General features: G+C 52.4%; 1 protein-coding gene across 5 annotated transcripts in view; it reads right to left on the bottom strand.

The window, feature by feature from the left end:
* The window catches only part of LOC122389339 (A disintegrin and metalloproteinase with thrombospondin motifs 1-like), a 62,378-nt gene that overhangs the window by 25,086 nt on the left and 19,055 nt on the right, over window positions 1-18,237 (bottom strand). For 2 of the 5 annotated variants that reach the window (XM_043381237.1, XM_043381238.1), the window contains exons 2-6: window positions 17,709-17,813; window positions 11,581-11,644; window positions 7,405-7,475; window positions 6,205-6,339; window positions 2,748-2,843 (exon numbers count right to left, since the gene is read on the bottom strand). In XM_043381237.1, the coding sequence (XP_043237172.1) occupies window positions 2,748-2,843; window positions 6,205-6,339; window positions 7,405-7,475; window positions 11,581-11,644; window positions 17,709-17,774 (432 nt within the window). In that variant the 5' untranslated portion in view covers window positions 17,775-17,813. The other 3 variants (XM_043381240.1, XM_043381241.1, XM_043381239.1) reach the window with 3 other exon arrangements.

Here is an 18,237-nt window from a genome sequence, read left to right as displayed (position 1 = left end):
GCTGTTGGCACCTCAACCCGCTCTGCCAGTCACTTGGGCGTTCTCTGCAGGTCAACAGAGAGTCGCGTTGGCCGTCAACAGACGACACAAAGCGCAAACACACCTCCGCATCAGCGAACACAGGCGGGCGGCTGACGGAGCTAAAGCGACGTTCACACTGCGCAGCGCTGTCACCGCAGCGGCCATATGTCAGCGAACGCTGACAGTCGGACGGTGTGGTGCAGAGCTTTGTTTTGAACTCAGAAATCTGACTTTTCAAACGGCACAAGGCGTGGAATAGGAGATTCCGGGGCAGCTTTCAGTGTTTCGGCGTTCGCCTGCGCTTGTATACTGTCCCGCATGGCACACTCGATGGTCTGTGAAGCCATACGAATGACGTTAATCCTGAGACTTCGGACACCGGGATGGTAGCAGACAGCGGTGACCATCAGGAAGCGACTCGGTGCGGCCTCGTGCCGGTAACGCGGGTGACAGTGACGAGTGACGACCGATCCGTGACGGCTCGGCGCGTCGTGACGGCTGTGACGCTGCTCGATTGTGTAACGAAACCACACGTGGCTGACGATAGCAGGGCACTTTCGCCACTGCCGGGGAGAGATGTTGATACCGTCTGGTATTGGTGCAGGTAACTGCCGGTCCAGGCCACTGACGCGACGTATGATATGCCTAGTGTTGGAAGTAAGCACGAAGGTACCCCGCTCACTCTGTGACAAGCAGAATGCTGAAACTGTGCACTAAGCACTTCGAAGACTCACACTAATCAGTTGATGAGATATAGGAACGGATAGGTCAAGGCGGTGGCAGGTGACATTGACAGATTGGCTGGTATTGACCTTGTTTAGTAGGTATTGACCTTGCTGATATATTTGATTGGCTAGTTGGGGCTGAACTAATTCTACGGGCGAGTATTTGCGCTCTTGCAGTAACTAAGGCGTGAAAGCAACACAGATATATCGCAACTCTTTACAATTACAGGAATGCTGATTCACTACCTGTTGCAGAAACTAACGGAATCGCTGAGCGGCTTTTTCAAAGAGCGTCTGATTTAATCTTCCGTTCACAAAATCCAGCCATTTACAACAGTATCAAGCTTAATTGAGCTCGGTGATTAAACATAATTGGTAGCAGACGGCTGAACACAGGCTACCTTTAGCTACTGAACACTGCGTGCCACAAGTGGTGGTATAGGAATTAGTGGAATGTTTTAGCGGCCAGCCGGCAGACGGCGGACGGTAGACGGTGGACGGTGGACGGCGGACGATAGACGGTGGACGGCGGACGATATAGACGGTGGACGGCGGACGATAGACGGTGGACGGCGGACGGCGGACGATAGACGGTGGACGGTGGACGGTGGACGGTGGACGGTGGACGGTGGGTGGACGGTGACGGGACGGTGGACGGTGGATGGTGGACGGCGGACGATATAGACGGTGGACGGCGGACGATATAGACGGTGGACGGCGGACGAGCCCGCTGCTCTGAGGACTCTATCGCGCCTGTGAACGCAGCCGGATGTGGCAGAAATGAAGCCCGTCTGATCCGTTTGCCCGTCAGTCTCACCCCACCAAACGGTTCCCGTCAAAAGGTAGCCGCCAGAGCAGTGACGACTGTGACAGCCGGCCTTGGGAGGTCTGTCACCCCTGCAGCGGACGGTGGGTGGTCGCCCACCCCCGCACACCAGGGTGTGGTCGGCCTCTGGACGAACGGAACAGAGAGCCTGGGTAGATAATAACCAACCAGCACTTCTGACCGTTCTCATACAGACAGACAGACTGACGGACAGACAGACAGACAGACAGACAGACAGACAGACAGACAGACAGACAGACAGACAGACAGACAGACAGACAGACAGACACACAGACAGACAGACTCACAGAATCGTGCACGATGACTGGCTGAAACGGTCACTGCTGCGAGACCTTGGTCGGCGGGGCTGGGTGGGTTCACTCGGAGGGGTCGGAATTGGAACAAACCGTGAACAGACCCTGAACAGGCTCTGAAGAAAAATGAACACACTCTGAACAGACTGAACATAAGCTAAGCAGCTCCAGCCCGGAGGCACTGCCCTCTGACCTCGACTAACGCCGGGTCCTCAGACTGAGAGCAGACTGCCGGCCTCCGTCCTATGCCGGGGGTGATTTACTGGCGCAGCTCGGAGCCCTGCCTGCCCCGGCGTGGGAGAGCCGCGGACGGCGGAAGGACTGGTAATTGGAGAATGGCGGAACTGGCTTCTTGTGGTTTGGGGCGGAAGTTGGGGCGGAAGTAACAATATGTAGTTTTCAGTGAACGGTAGAGCGAACGTGACAGGGTTTCAATTTGACATGCTTTAGTTATTCTAGTTTGACAACCATTATGCCCATTTTCAGTTAGATTGGCCGAAAACAAAAGTGAATGACTATTCCACTCCGATTGACATCGGTCATCTGACCTTTGACCCAGTTAGTGCCAGGTGGAAGGGTAAAAGGGCTGCTGAAAACACGAGCTCTTTTCTTCGTGTCTGCTCCGTACCAGGTGACACGCGTCGTCACTCTCCACTGTGACAGGAAGGTCACCCGTCGTGACGGGGGTCAGCGTGACAGGAAGGTCACACACCGTGACAGCGGTCACCTCCCGTCGTAACGGGGTCGTGACGGGGGACGGTGGCTGAGCCGAGCCGGGGGTCAGCGGAGCGGAATCCGCCATTGTTGGCGTCAGCTCGGCTCGAGGCTGTTCTCGAGGTCGGGTTCACTCGCGGTACTCACCAGAAGGAGGGCGTCGTTCTCAGGGTCGTGGTGGACGAGCAGGGCGGCGTCGGCCTCCCGGTCCTGGTACGGGTCACCCACGTCCAGCAGCTCCGCCTGGGGGAACGAGAGGGGCGCAGGTCAAGTACAGGTCACCCACGTCCAGCAGCTCCGCCTGGGGTACGGCAGGGGAGGGGAGGTCAGTTAGGTACGGGTCACAAAAGGTCACTGCAAGACACAAGTTGTACATTTTTGTCTGTAGATTAACTTTATCTGGGTATCTTTTATTTGGCCGTAATTTATGTTTCTAAGGGCGACGCTGGATCTCATGACCGCAGGCACAACATAATAATGTAATGTAATCAATAGCTTTAATACAAACATGGTACACTAGAACACGGATGCAAGATGAAAGAAAACGGCCGAGAATACATCCCCACAATGTTCAATCGGGCACGATACTCCAACAACGGTCAATTTAAGGGTCGTGAGTACAACCGCTACAAGCCCCAGCGAAAGTAACGACTCGCGCAACCTCATCCGTTGAACGCCTGAGACGTCTGGGAGTCAGGGGATCAGCTGATCGTAAATTGAAATCGACGGCTAACAAGCCAAATCACCGCTGCTCCTTTCGTAAGGCCTTATTACCGCCTGGCGTTACAAAAGACGGGCTTATCATGAGGCTCTGTGAGGAAAATTGCCATCCATGCATGGACTCATCGTCAATAACCACGGGGCTTTGTCCAGTCAAACAACTCGTGAATGGTGCGATAAGTTGCAAGATAATTCAGGGTGTTGTGTTTGCATTACACAGGACTCTTGATTGTCGGTGCGATGTGCCCTTAACGGTCATTCTATGGGTTGCATAGAAGACGGACCGATCAAAAATTATGTAGGTACCACCTTGATTGTACCCCGCCGGAAAACTATTCTGGTTAAGAAATTTAGCAATCTTTTTTATAACGCTTACGTCCCGCCAGGGTCTCCTAAGGAAGCTACATGTCGTAGAATATCCGACGTAGTCCATAAATATACCTCCTCATATACAGCAAACAATGACTGTAACATCCACTTCGTGACTTCATGCTGCTAAGCTGTTGTCCGTCAGAGCAACGTGCTGCTCAGAGTCGTGCTTGGTTAAGACCAAATCCACCGTACAGCGTTCCCGCAGGCTATATGACAGTCGTCGCCGGCTGTCAATCATTATTTTCCCCTTGCACGCCAATCAGCTCAGACGCAAACCACTAAAACTGCTAAACATAATCCTGCAGTTTGTGTGGAATTATGGTAGAGTTTGCATGGTAGAGGATTACGGTTAAGTTTATGATGGAGCATATCCTACAGAAGTCTGGCCTTATGTAGACCCGCCAGCTTCCCCACAATTAATCCCTTTGTTCGTCTCATGCCGCAGTCTGATACCCCCTATATCTAACACGCATTCTGTCGATCGACACGTGGCTCGTGCGGCTCTCCGATCCACTCGTGCGCCATGTGTGGCTCGCTCGTGCCGAGCTGGCTCCATTCTCCGTGTGCGAGCCGCTCACCGCGTGTCAACTAGACGCTCACCACTCCGTCTTTCACCGGTGACACTTCTCGACCTTTCAGACGTCACTTCCTGAAGCTGATACACCTGTTGTGACATTACGTCAGTTCCTTGAACCTGTGTCTCCCCATTTGTCACCACTCTCTGAGGAGACGCACCCTTCGCAGCTGCTCCCTCGCCTCCACTGTTATCAGCGGAGTGTCATTTCCTCCGCAGCCCGTTATCGGCACCCCTGACCACCCCTATGCGCAGTCACCCCTAGAAAAGATAGGCGTGGGCTTCTCGTCCCGATAGATCACACGAGCCGCCGGCCCGGCCCTGCTCGGGTGTCGCAGTGATGGGTGGCGATCGGGGAACGGGTCGTGAGGAGGGTGCATGGGGGACGGAGGGAGGTGCGGAACAGGTGTCTCGATGAACTATTCTCGCTTACAGGTACGGTGGCCGGTAGGGAGTTCCACTGCGGGAGGATAACGTCATAGTTATTCAATACAATGCTAGATGATGGTGTTCGTGCGGACAATGTGCAGCGTAATTTTGAGTCGACCAGTATTTATTTGTTTGCATGATTTCACATTTTGATTGTGAATTGTATACCTACATGGTTCGTACTTCATTCCTTTATGCATGCCATAGCTCGCCAAAATCATCGACACACTAATTAGCATGCGCAGGATGCTTGCGACTAAAGACAATGCCATCAATTTATCCAGGCTTACGCCATCATAATACATTATGCATGTTTATGAAATGAAGACATCGAAGACGCCATCGCGACCCCATCCATTGTAGTTTGAAGGTCAGTGAGCATTACAATGGACATGAGCCAGCTAATGGTTATCCAGGGTTATTTCCCCCGGTAGACCTGCAGCCTCATGACACCGATCGATTCCCCATTTTTCGGTGCATTCAGTAGGACGGCTGAGTGATTCACGGTTACTCGCGCGCCTCGGTGGCTCGCCTCCGGTTGACATTTACCAGGAGGGCGTGAGTCACAGCTCGAGGTGCCCGTTCGTGTCCACCGGTGTCCGGTCAGGAATGTCACTGTCCGAGTGACTCCCTCCAGTGTGGAGCGGGCGGACCGCCATTTACCTGATCCAGCTGACCCTAATCTAGTTTGGAGCCTCCAAGGTCCTCTCGTTTCCTCAATCCTCGATCGCATCAGAAGGCTTCTGTCCTTGAGCGTCCTATTTCCATTTGGAGATAAACTATGCGAAACAAACTGATGATTATTCTTTCCGCGCACAGATCGTTAGTCCTGGCTAATTATTCCCCGGCCGAGCTGTTCCGAGGGCCGGCGGTGGAGGTGGTTTGATGTCGGAACTAATCGTGTCGTCACAGTTCGACGGCAGGCCCCAGGTGCGGCGGCCGGATCGGGAAGTGTTCACTTCTCTGATTGTTGCAGCATCATCGGATCGGAGCTGGCCCCGGCGGGCAGCTTTGTCGGGAGAAATTGAACAGGCAGCACTCCCAGGGTCGCCCATCAGCCACCAGGAAGGCTGAGCCGCGACACGGCGGCACGCAACCAACACGGGTTCGGCTATTTGGGAGCCTAAGCAGAAGGCTTCTTTCAAAACAATGTGGCGTGAAATCGGCTTTGCGCTTCTTTCAGCTGAATGTGTTGGCGATTTTTGGTAGTTGGTGTCTTCAACAACAAAAGGCATGTGCATTGTGCCCTGTGCATTGCCGTGCTAAATGCCCACAGCATGCATCTGTGTATATTTGGTTTGAGCGAATTGCTTGTGGAGGACAGCTTTTGGTAAGAAGACCCATTGGGCAAGAAGACACCTGTCGCGATCGTATGGTTATATGTCAAGAGGCTTCACTAAGTAGTCGAGATGTGAACGGCAATTTCAGCTTCCTTGGAGTGTGATGGAGAAAAGCTATGGCCTATAAAAGGAGAGGCTCCATAAAAGGAGAGGTTCTTATTGATCTCACCTCGACTGCCCGCTGGAAACTCGTCCGGCCGTCTTCCATCGGGTCCGCGTAGAAAATATCAAATTGGTCAGCCATTAGATCTTCATTCTTCTCTAGATTCAAATCATACCGCTCTCCAAAGGCGTCTAAAGACACCTGCGAAAAAGAAAACAAATACCGTTAGTGAAACACACAGATGCATTAGCGATAATCATCATTTGCAATGATTTTCACACATTACACTTATAACGGGGAGAGTCACCCATTTCATTTTACAGTAACGTGCTGTGTAATGCATTATGATCTCTAATCTTTATCCTCCTCAATCACAGTAGATCACTTCGTAAGGTCTGGTGAAACCACCGGTTCGGCTGTATATAAGTATACGAATTATCGGTGCCGCGGGCAGCGTTCACGATCGATGGTCACGGATGACTGACCCCCCCCCTCCCCCCCGTGGACCGTGAGGATCACTCTCACTGGCGTGCCCGCTGGCTGGGGACGGTCTGACGGCAGGCTGGGGACGACAGGAGCCGGTCCAGTGGGCAGGAACAATAGGTTAGGTCGGCTGGTAGCCCGAAACAAAAACATTCGGAGACAAATAACAACGCCCAAACAGTGTAACCACGCAGCGTCTTTTCATGCTAAGATCTCAGGCTCCAGTCGTACAAGCATTACTCTGACCAACAAATATTGATGAATTCGGCTCTGTTTGTGAGATGGCTTCAGCAGATATTGCTGAAAAGCCGGCAGGGCTAAACAGCGCTGGTGGACACATCCTGGTCCGTCCCACGCAAAAGCATCAAAATACGTGACATGCAGGATAAGACCGGCTTACTGGAGAGTTTGAGGGAGTTTGCAAGGAAAAACCATTAACGGCGTCGTATCATCTGTCAAAGTATTTGTCCGCGACTGCAGCGCGGGCACTGACGGGCTGCTGAAATACTCGGCTGGGAACGTTTGGAGCCGATATACGTGAGCTGAAGACTGCTGATTTGATTGAAGAGGCTAGAAGCAGTGGGTGCAGAATACCATCATGGGTTTGTGTCCTATTTATGACTGTTTTGGGACTTCCCAGAACATTTGAGGAGTTGATGTGATTGTTCATCTCCTTCGGTAACTATGACTCACCAACTATAAACTACGACTGAATATAATTGTCAAGCACTTCACATACCCGCCTCCCTTCCACCATCCCCGGTGCCCTCTGCGCGGTCTCACCTGTTTTGTAATGCCCCGCTGCGCGTTCCGCCGCGTTCTCGCCCGGATGTTAACCAGCTGATACTCAGGTACTGAAAAACAGACAGAGATGGTCACTCTGGATGCAGGGCCTGTGTTGATTGAGGCACAAAGACGGTGTCAAAGTCGTCAAACAGACGGCGTTAGCTTCGGCACAGAGACAATAATATTGTAAAGGAAGGACTCAGCATCTGCCGGTCCACGCCCGCTCGCTGTGGACATCCGTCCTTGACCGGCGACCGCGTGGGCCGCCGTGCCCGAGGCGGCCGCTCATTGGCTGGTGACCCGCACCATGGCCGGCCTCAGGCGATGGGTCACGTGACCTGACCCGGTGAGGCCCTGGGCGACCGCGAGTGATTGTGTTGGTCGTTCCGAGCGTTCCGAGCAGCAGTGAACAGCAGAAGGGTGAAAGATCGAAGTGTGACTAACAGCCTTCTGCCGTGAAACACGCGCTATCAAATGGATAAATAATAGCATGTCTTTGATGACTTGATAACCAGTCTTGACAGAGAAAATGACTTTTTGAATGAGAAAAGACAGAGATTGATGACTTGATAACCAGTCTTGACAGAGAAAATGACTTTTTGAATGAGAAAAGACAGAGTTTGATGACTTGATAGCCAGTCTTGACAGATAAAACTGATATTATTTAAAGCCCGTAACACACAGTATTGAATAGCAGGAAAACATGAGTGGGTAAAGAATAAAGGACAGAGGGAGAAGAGAAGGAGTGCGAGATAAAGAAAAGAGACCAAGAAAGGATGGGGAGGAATCCAATAAAACCTAAGTAACTGCAGTATTTCACCGCACTCGATGTCCTCAATTTTCTTCCTCCTCTTCTCCCACTCTCTCTCTCTCTCTCTCTCTCTCTCCTCCTCTCTCTCTCTCTCTCTCTCTCTCTCTCTCTCTCTCTCTCTCTCTCTCCTCTCTCTCTCTCTCTCTCTCTCTCTCTCTCTCTCTCCTCTCTCTCTCTCTCTCTCTCTCTCTCTCTCTCTCCCTCTCTCTCTCTCTCTCTCTATCTATCTCTCTCTCTCTCTATCTCTCTCTCTCTCCTCTCTCTTTCCCTCTCTCCTCTCTCTCTCTTTCCCTCTCTTTCTCTCTCCGATTGCTTCTAGCAATCCTGTTTCCATCATCATTAATGAAACATCATAAGGGTTGCAACTGATCGACATTTATTGACAGTTTACGAGCATAAGCGACTGCTGAGCCGTGTAAAATATGAAAATCGCTGCCTGATTGCAAATTGCGCCACATACCGTACCAGTCTTCCGGAAATCACCGAGCAAGCTGCTGCAACCAGCAACATTATTGCACTCAGTACCGCTTCAGGCGAGCTAGCGGGGATTGTCATCATTTTACCAGCAACGGCTCGTTTCCTGATCAGTTAATCACTCGACAAACAGCAATCGGCGACCGTTTACAAAGACCTGTTTGTAAGGCAGACGTGACGGCCGCGTCACGATTCGCTCGTCTTCCTCTGCAGGTCCACGACCTTTACAGCGCCGGCGGACACAACCGATAGGCTCCAGCCACCGGAGGCACTCGGCTCTTCAATTCGCTTACCATTGACGGTCGTCTGCTGAGAAAAAAGTGCGTCTATTCACCGGTGCATTGTCCGCCGACTCAAAGGTGTCTAATCGCGTTTTTCCGCGCTATTGTCTATAGACCGAGTGACAGACACAGCGCCTCCAGTGCGCGGGATGACGGTGACTCTGCAGAGGTGACGCCGGATGACAGTGCGGTGTGATGACGGTGACGAAACCAGTGAATCACGTCATCTGCACAGTTGGGCTTAAGGGTGGGCCACTAAAACGCAAGCTTAACTGGAAACAGGCAAGGTATTTGTTGATGTCATCGATAACTTCATCGCCTTGCGTCGAAGCCTACCACCGAATCTATCTGAAAAAGTATGCATGCCTCAGTGGTCACTGTCGCAGTCGTCTTGCCGTGCTTTGGGAGTCTGGATCCCAGGAAGGCCCCTCTAGTTCCCGACTCGCCTCCAGTAGTTGCCAATTAAATCTGGGCGTGGTCCACATCTCAAAGAACCGAGGGCCTTTGTGTCTCTGAGGCTCGCTGTGGCATGCACGCCGAACGGCCTTCAAAGAAACAGAGTGCTCAGCGGCCGGTCATCGGCCTGTCTCACTTCTTATCTTTTGACCATAGGTTCTGCTTTGCACCGGGGGACATTTGGAATCATCGGGAATCAAATATCAAGCAGAATTCGACATCAGCCGGATCTCGGCATTGGCTGATGTCAGCCCTCGTCAACTGACGCCACCCATTGTAAACCAACATCACCCTCCGTCAGCCAACGTCACTCCCCATCACTGCCCGCGTGTTGCCGTCACTCAGGCTGACGCGTCGGCCGGCGCGTGGCCGTCTGACAGGATCTCTGACGGCGGGGTACCGGTCCGACCGACCGAGACAGCCGCGGAGGCGCGCCGCGCGCGCGGCTGTTGTGGTAACCTTCCTCGATAGGCGAGTTCCGGGTGCTGCCGGTAGTTTGTATGCGGTGAGCGCCGTGTGCAGACCCGACGCGAATGCGACCGATGGATAGCGACGGACGGAGATCTGACAGACTGGCTGAGCAGAGCTGTCTCCTGTCGTCGCTGAACTCACGGCCGGTACTTACCTGGGTAATCCTGGCATGACAATCGTGCCACCTGTGCCTGGATAATTCTACCGTTAGATCGAACTCAATTCTAATTGGGAGGCGATATTCGTGAATAAGTATTTTCACTTCGAATACACCCATCGCAAATTCTACTGCTTGATGCAAATGTCCCCATTTTATCTCATTTAATAAATTACCAGCTGTATCGAATTACAGTGTTTCCGTGGCGGATATAAGGTTGTGTGCCTTCTGCATGCTACAACTGGCTGAACTATTATCTATTCGAATATCAAGTGTGAAGCCAGGCGCGAAGTCTGGGAATCACCGCTTGACTGACCCTGCAAGCACCTCCTCCTCAGGTTCGCATGTCTGTCTGTTGCTGCCCTGTTCCGTTGCTCGCCCATCCGCAGCCCACGTCACCGGATACGTCTGAGCATCACGTGTGGCCCCAGCCGACGCCCCATTGTTTTTCTCACCCGAGATTTCACTTTCGATAGTTCGGGGTGGTCAGTGTGTCGGTCCGACGAAGCGCCGAGGCACGCAGCGGCGCGTCAGAGTCAAGGGCTCCACCTGTGGCCACTAGCGCGTGCAGGAGAGACCCCGGGCGAAAGTCGGCCCGCCCGCCGCCAGTCAGTCGGCCACACGGGCTACTTAGATGAGCTGAGCTGCCGTGACGGTCAGGCGTCGTGGGTGCCGCCGATAATCGCAGCGGCCATCGGAATCACGGCACCGTGCGTATATGATAGCGGTCCGAGAGAGAGAGAGAAACTGCGGCCGTGCTAATAAACGCAGCTGTCGGTTCAGTCCGGAAGACGATTGTAGAATGGCTGATGGGCTTGACCTCAGCTGTAACTTAGTCTATGTAGTTCCTCACAGAGCAACAACGGTCTTGTTGGTGGGAGGGTTTGGGGCGCTGCCTAGCAGCACAAAGATGGATAGCCCACATGGTTAGCAACCAGATAGCATCCTGCCGACATTGACACTGCCTAAGAACTGCACACCTTTGGAATCCACTGCATATGCATGCTTGAATCAATGTTGCAATGAAATGAAAACAAACCCACTGCCGATTGTACGGTTTGATACGACTAGTCGATTGACTCATGCATATGAATGTATCAGACCGACCGTTGGTAAGCGGCAACTAGCGTGTCTGAGTGCCACCGGTATAAGGTGCCTGCGTGTCTGAACGGTTCACGGCACTGATCTTTGGGTCCGCCACCCAGAGTTACACATACCACCGTCCGGAACAGAGCGCGCCTCTTCTCGGCTCGGTGAGTCGTTGGTTCAAACTATTGGCACCCAATGAGCGGTGAACCGCGTATAATTGGACGGTGTTCTGCGTCGGTGGCTAGTGGTGCAATGGGTTTACCGGTGCTGGTGTTGGGCCAGATCACCAACCCAGTCATGGTGAGTCCTGCATGTCTCGTCCCGTGACCCGTACCGTGCCCCGTCCCGTGTCCCATCCCGTGTCCCGTCCCGTGACCCGTCCCGTGATCCGTCCCGTGTCCCGTGTCCCATCCCGTGCCCCTTTTAGGACTCACCTTCACTATGTGACTCGGCATCAAATACCGATCGGATCTCACTCTCCGAGAGTGCCATGTGGATCTGAAAAATAAAACACTCGGTCAGTACAAAGGTCCGTTAAACAAGCATTACAAAACAGTCAGCCAGTTAGTTGTTCAAACCCAGTAATCTCTCGGGCTATCGACAGAAGCGTAATGGAATAGTAATACGGGTGATGATGACATGTTCAGGCATTCTCTCGTGACTGATCGTTTTGTACAGGTGTTTGTAACGAGGTGTGTCCAAAAGCACTGCATGATCCTGGCATTACAGGCTCAATCGATATAACTGGCAACCCAAGCCGACGACAGCGGTGGTTCAACAGTTTCGATATTGTGGCACAACATTTATAATCATATGACCACATCGGTATCATGCTAGCTCGACAATAAACAGCCTCGCAGCACGTTACATGTTGGGGTACAATACCAGTCCTATTGAAAATGACCACACATACGCCAATCACTCTGTACCCATCTATCAGCTCATTCCAATCACCCCAATACCCGCCTGAGAACGTCCCAAAGACCGTACCAGCGCCCGGTTTCAAAAGTCACCGAGGGTGTCACCACCGCCCCAGCAGCCCCGGCTGCAGCCGCTGCTACCAGGTGCCATTCCCACCGTATCAGTGAGCCAATACCATGGGAACACGCCTCGGCTCACGAGGCCATGGGACAGGGCCCGGCGCGGCCTTTGTCGCGGCGTGGCCGTTCAGCGGACGGACGGCGATGTCGGCGGCTACTTCCGCGGTCAGATGGTGGCTGAGAGAGGGAGGGGTAGCTGAGAGAGGGAGGGGAAGCTGGGAGAGTGACGGGTTGGCTGGGAGAGACGGGATAATGGGAGAGAGACGGGTTAGCTGGGAGAGAGACAGCGCTGAGACGGCGGCGGCGGCTGCAGGATAGGCTGAACAATTTGGGCTATGTCTGGTGTTGAGTGCTGAGAGGATGCACAACGCTGGTTTTGAGAGGTAGCTGAGGTACCTGTCATGGTTACTTCCGTAGCTTGGTAGCTGACCAGCACCTCAGGTAGCTGCCATGCTACCATTCAACCAACATAAGTCCTGGGAGCTCCGGCCACGGTACATGAAACAAAACAGACTGCAATGGACCTTAGAGTGCCTCTGGACGGCCAGGAGGCTCTCAGGCCGCCGGGCTGGCTCACGGGAGCTGTCAGTTCCGGAGGTCTGTTATTATCTGAGGAGTCGGTGGAAAACGCACCGCCGACGGCAGAGTAGCGCAACTGAGAGCGTGCTCGTACGGCACTCACGTGGCGTTAGTGTTGATGAATGACCTTTTACCATGTGAGCCTCCGCAGTTGGTTCGAGCTCTGTCGGAACAAAGCAGCTCTCAGAGTGTGAACTGCCGCAGGGCTGGAGCTCAACAGGTGCCGGAATACTTCCTTGGTGAAATTCCTCAGCAAGGTAGGTATTGTGTGGGCTAGTGATAACATCAACTGGCCACAGGCGTGGCTTTGTGTGGTTAGCAGGCGGCCTAAAATACACACTCCACAGCCACGCATCACCGGAGCTGCCAGTTTCCGGTAGTAGAATGGAGCACCTGTTGCATAACTCGCCATTTCGGTGTAACTGGCGGCAACAGATGGGAGTGGAATGCTATACTTGGAAAATAAGTATTGGATACTTTTTTGTTCAGGTATTCGGCTGGGAATTTTAGAAGAAAAAAATAACAGCGGGCAGTTCGAAAAATAATAGAGTACAATGTAGAGAGTCAGTCCATTCTACGATATATTCTTTACACAGAAAAAGAATATTTGGAAAGAATGCATTCCATATTTACATTATTACTGCTAATAAGATCACTTAAATCCCCCCTCCAGCCACAGCTAAGCTGATGTATAGCCTCCCTCAATTTCTGTGATCCCTATGCGCCGCCATCCCCCGCCGTCAGCGACCGGTCGTCCCCGGTGGCGTACTTCCCTCTCCACTGCGGGACCTTGAGTGAGCCGGGCCCGCCGCACAGCTTCTGCATAAAACTGAATGAATAACAGACGATTTCCATTGCTTCAGCATAAAAACAGCCAGCTCGCCTCCAGCAGACACGCTTCGATCGGCGCTGGCGAGGATAATCGATGCGCTGATTAACTCGATAATAAATCGCAAAAGAAAACACGTCCGACTACTTCTTCTGTGCAGTTTTAAATATGTTTGCCGGGAATACGGACGGGGACGTATGGGGTGTTGACCGCTGTTTTCCTCCCCGGTAAGTCATTAGAAGGGGCGCCCGATCAGTTCTAGGTAGGTAGACAAGAAGCTGTGTGACAACCAGTCTGATCATGTTTACATTGCTGAGTTGTCTATATGAGGAAACAACGATTCTTCTTACTACCTGCGTTTTCTAGAGATCCGGAAACGTGTTTATATTCTTGGATAACGTCTAAGCCCCAAAGATTTGTTATTCGGAGGACATTTGACTAATGTAATGCCGCTCGGACGCGGTTCAAGGTCCCGGTGGGTGATAGCCATCATGTCTAGCCCACATTCTTGATAAGGCCCCGTAAACGTAAGAGACAACTATCTAAAGAAAGTAAAAACTGGTGCGTTACGCTAAACGCTATCACTTCAGATAGTTCGCGAACTGAACGTTTTAAAGTTGATTTCTCAACGATGTAGTAAACGATCACTGACATTTTCTGCGCACCTGGGCGACCAAATGACATTTCTGACGCGGCGATTGCATCGGCGGCGATTGCGACGTGATCTGACGGTACCGACTGGTCTGGGCGGAGCGGACCCGGTCAGCTAGGGACAGCCGTTAACTGGAGAACGCCGACACCCACACTCGAACGACTCACTTTCTCCGATATATTGAAAGGTGGTGATCGCATCCTTTCAACACAAACTGGTTACGCTTAAGTGAAGGGGGTATTCACTATGGCTGGGCAAATGCCTTATGAATGAACAATTTGTGAAAATGAAAGGAATCTGACACATTCCGTGATGTTTCAGTAATTGAATTTTAGCGATCCGTCTATTGTTATCTTCACTCTCTTCCTGAATGAAGCAGCAGCCTGTGCTCAACTATTGCCATTGCAATAGACCGTGTCGGGTAAGTCAGCAATTAGTCCCGAGTATTTGACTCCTGTCAAACAAAAACGAGTCCCAATCGGCAGTTCTGAGGCTCCGCTTTGACATACAGATAGCCGAGCGGGCATCAAAAGCTACCGACCGTGTCATGAAAGTCAACACAGAGCGTGTGTTCGTGCTTACTCTGATCATTAAAACGCGTCCAGATTTGACATCACCATTGCAGTAACTTGCGCAACAGGTCGTCATTTGTCACTATTTTACGCCTTCCGGGTGCCAAGGCCGGCATCAGGGAAACCGCAGGGCCGTTATTTAACTCAGCGGCCGTGTCGATATCACTGCGGTGATGCAAACTCATCGCCCATGAAGAGCCCATTGGAGGTGATGAAAACGCGGCGTGCGTAGCGCCCTAGGTGACGCCGAGGTAGGTACGCTCTGTGAACGCCCGTCCCGAGCTCAGTATCGAGCCTTTGCTCAGTAATTTGTACACTGATTTTTTAGCGCTGCTCCGCCGCGCCGTCCAGCAGTCTGGTCCGTGAGAGACACCGGGCGTGTACCTACCTCAGCCGAGTCGCTGACCGGACTACAGGGCAGCTGCACGGCAGACAGTCACGAACCGCGGCGCTGACTGGGTGATCGTGATCGGCCTCTCCCGCGGAGTTCAGCCTCCGTGTGACCTCAGAGTTAACCTCAGCAGCTCGAGCCTGGTCGGGTGCAGCCGTCACAAGTAAACGCTGCAGTCTATGTAGGCTGCTGTTCGTGCACCGGCTGCCCACATTATCCCCACCCTCCACCACCTAAATTGAACCGACAGTTTTAGGCTGTCATTTTATGACACAAAGTCTACGGTCTCTTGTCAATATAGCGCTATCCAGGGGCTTTTGGAGTAGCGACAGCATTGAAGCGACGTTAGCTCGGCACCGGCGGTTGGACACCCGCCCATGACCACACTAATGAGCGGCTGCACGGAGTGTGCCCCCGCCGCCCCCGCCCCCGCCCCCGCCGCCGCCCCCCGCCGAGCAGGCCTCTCGCTCTCACCGCCACTGTTGCAGAACCGTCCGATTCAGCGGATTGTCAGAGCACTCAGAGAATGATAGGAGACGCACAGAGACGAAACATAAGGATATGTGAGTTAGATAGACGGCCAAATTTAGTGGGAGTGGATGGAATCAGGTTTACAGGAGACTGAAAAGGTTTCAAAACGATTGATAGGTTCAGACTACAAAAGATTAGAGAATATATGTCTCAGAAGTCGTTCGCATTGCCGTTGCTATCAGTGGTGATACATAAGAAAACTCCACACTTACGCAGAGACGCGACTCAGCAAATTATGGAATTCGACAGCTTATTCCTTATATGGAAATGCATGAGGAAACTTAGACGGATTACCAGAACTGAAATCAGCCACCTGGGAGTCATCGATCTCGCAGCCATTTAATGACAAACATGAATTCTGTCAGCTGAATTTACCGCCTTGATGGTAAATTTGTCACCAGCCGTCGGTTGCTATGGCCTTCTTGCGGGAGTAGCACACCAGGTGTTCCGTCCAGCGCTCTTCGCTAGTCCAGGGATCGGTCCGGTGAGACGGTCTTCGCGTCCAGGCGAGCTAACCTTGGCGGCTGATCAGATCTCTCGGTATCGATTAATTAGTCGGCAGATGTCGGGCGGGCCCTGTCCTCGATGGACAGTCACGGACGGATGGATGGATCACACAGCAGACGGGATGTCAGGAGAGGTCCACAGCGGTTAGACGGGTGACTCAGGTCACAATGACAGGTCATGGTGACAGGTCACTGGCCACAGCCCACACGTATTGTCCATTGCATAGTATCACCAGACGCTGTCGACCAGTCGCCGCCATCACGCCAGTGGCCGGTATACGAGAACCGGTTACTGGGGGTATCGCAACAGACTGCAGCGGCCTCGGATTGCAGCTGGAGCTGGCGGGGCGCCAGAGAACGGCCAGGGCGCCTGGGGCGCCGGGGCGCCGGGGCGCCGGGTGCGGGGGAGGTGTCGGGCTGGGTGGTTCATGACCGTCCCGAACTGCCGCCGGCTACCACTCAGACCTACGTGTCGGCCTTTCAACACCGCCGCCGCTGCCACCGCTCAGCTGCTATAGTCATCCCAGACTCACCATAAATTATCGGCCGCGTCAGCAGTTTCAAAACGAGGCGTCTGGTCGCCGCACAGACCCCCTGGCCCAGATCGAGCGTCTGGCGTCAGTTGCACCACGGGAGTTTTGGCCAGGGCGTCTGTTATTGATAACAATCCGGCCGAGATAATGCCTTGAGCACGCGCGGTGTCAACTTTCAAAAGCGGCACCGATAAGACTCGGGCGATATGTGCCCTAATTCGGTTTGTGCCACGCCCAGTAACGGAGCTGCCTTGGTGCAGAAACGGGCGACTTGATGGCCCGCACATATGATGAGGAATAGCTGCGTTTGCGTGTTTAGGGCATACTAGGAAGAAGAAATATCTGCGAAAGTTACTCGCGTGTCTCACCGTATAAATTTGTGGTGTCACGAATATTTAATTGGCATTGTCATGTGACTTGTCATGTGACGATTAAATTTAATTAAAATCCGACAAAGATAAACCCAAATAAAGGCAATGGCCTCCAAATATGATATAACTGTCAGACGTAAATTGAAGTATGAAAATATATCGTGACATCATGCGTCATCTACGCTATTATTTTAACGTCAATTGTGAGCAACGACAATAAAATCTGTTCCATAGAGCAATCAACTCGCAGTGATTGTGAGAAATGTGCGGCCCCTGGAGGGACTCAAATGACATCATTTGACCTGTTTTAGGACCCATTTATCGGCTACAGAGGATCATTCGGGTCAGGGGCGTACCCTCCCCTACTCACAGCAGCTGCTTATCCCGTCCCTTCAAACGCTGCGAATGAATCATAAAGCCGCGCCGAGACACCTAAGCGTATATCTGATGACCAGAAGCCACTCTGCAGCCGAACACTCTCGTGGGCGTGCAAGGCATCAATGGTATGTGATCCTGTATAGGCCAGCCTCGTGTCTAGATGTGTGCTTTAGTGCTTACCTGATGTCTGGGCAGCGCTGAGCACGCCAGCACCAAAGCTGAGAAGGACAGAAGACTTGAGTACATCTTGAAGACGTTGAAGTGAGTCGGGGACCAGCCCTTAATCTGTAACGAAAAAGAACAACGTCGTTAGTTTGAGCAGATCAGGTCAGGGGTCAATCAATCATGGTATAGATTAGATGATCTGATACAACAAGGGATTATGTAACAGAGCGTTGGCTCAGTCAAATATAGGATGTTTTGACCTATCAATCATGTCTGAAATAGCTGGTGGTGAGGGTACCTACCAATGCTTTGTGTCGTTTTGGGGGAGTCAGGGTGACACTGGTGTGTAGAGTTCATTGCGATACCTATAGGTCCACCGTTCAGCGATATGCCCTGTAGCCACACTCAGAATGAAGACCAAGGTCACAAGTGTTGCCACATTGGCGTGGAGCGATACACAATACAGCGATAGGGAAAACAATGGACAGCTGGAGTTTTCGACCACGGGGCAGTTTCGCTAGTTTCAGGTGATAAAGATTGATCA

The sequence above is a fragment of the Amphibalanus amphitrite genome, unplaced genomic scaffold, assembly GCF_019059575.1.
Source record: "Amphibalanus amphitrite isolate SeventyFive unplaced genomic scaffold, NRLGWU_Aamphi_draft 000354F_arrow, whole genome shotgun sequence".
NCBI lineage: Eukaryota > Metazoa > Arthropoda > Thecostraca > Balanomorpha > Balanidae > Amphibalanus > Amphibalanus amphitrite.
The sequence above is the reverse complement of the archived record's forward strand: the minus strand, read 5'-3'. Positions and strand labels throughout refer to the sequence as shown.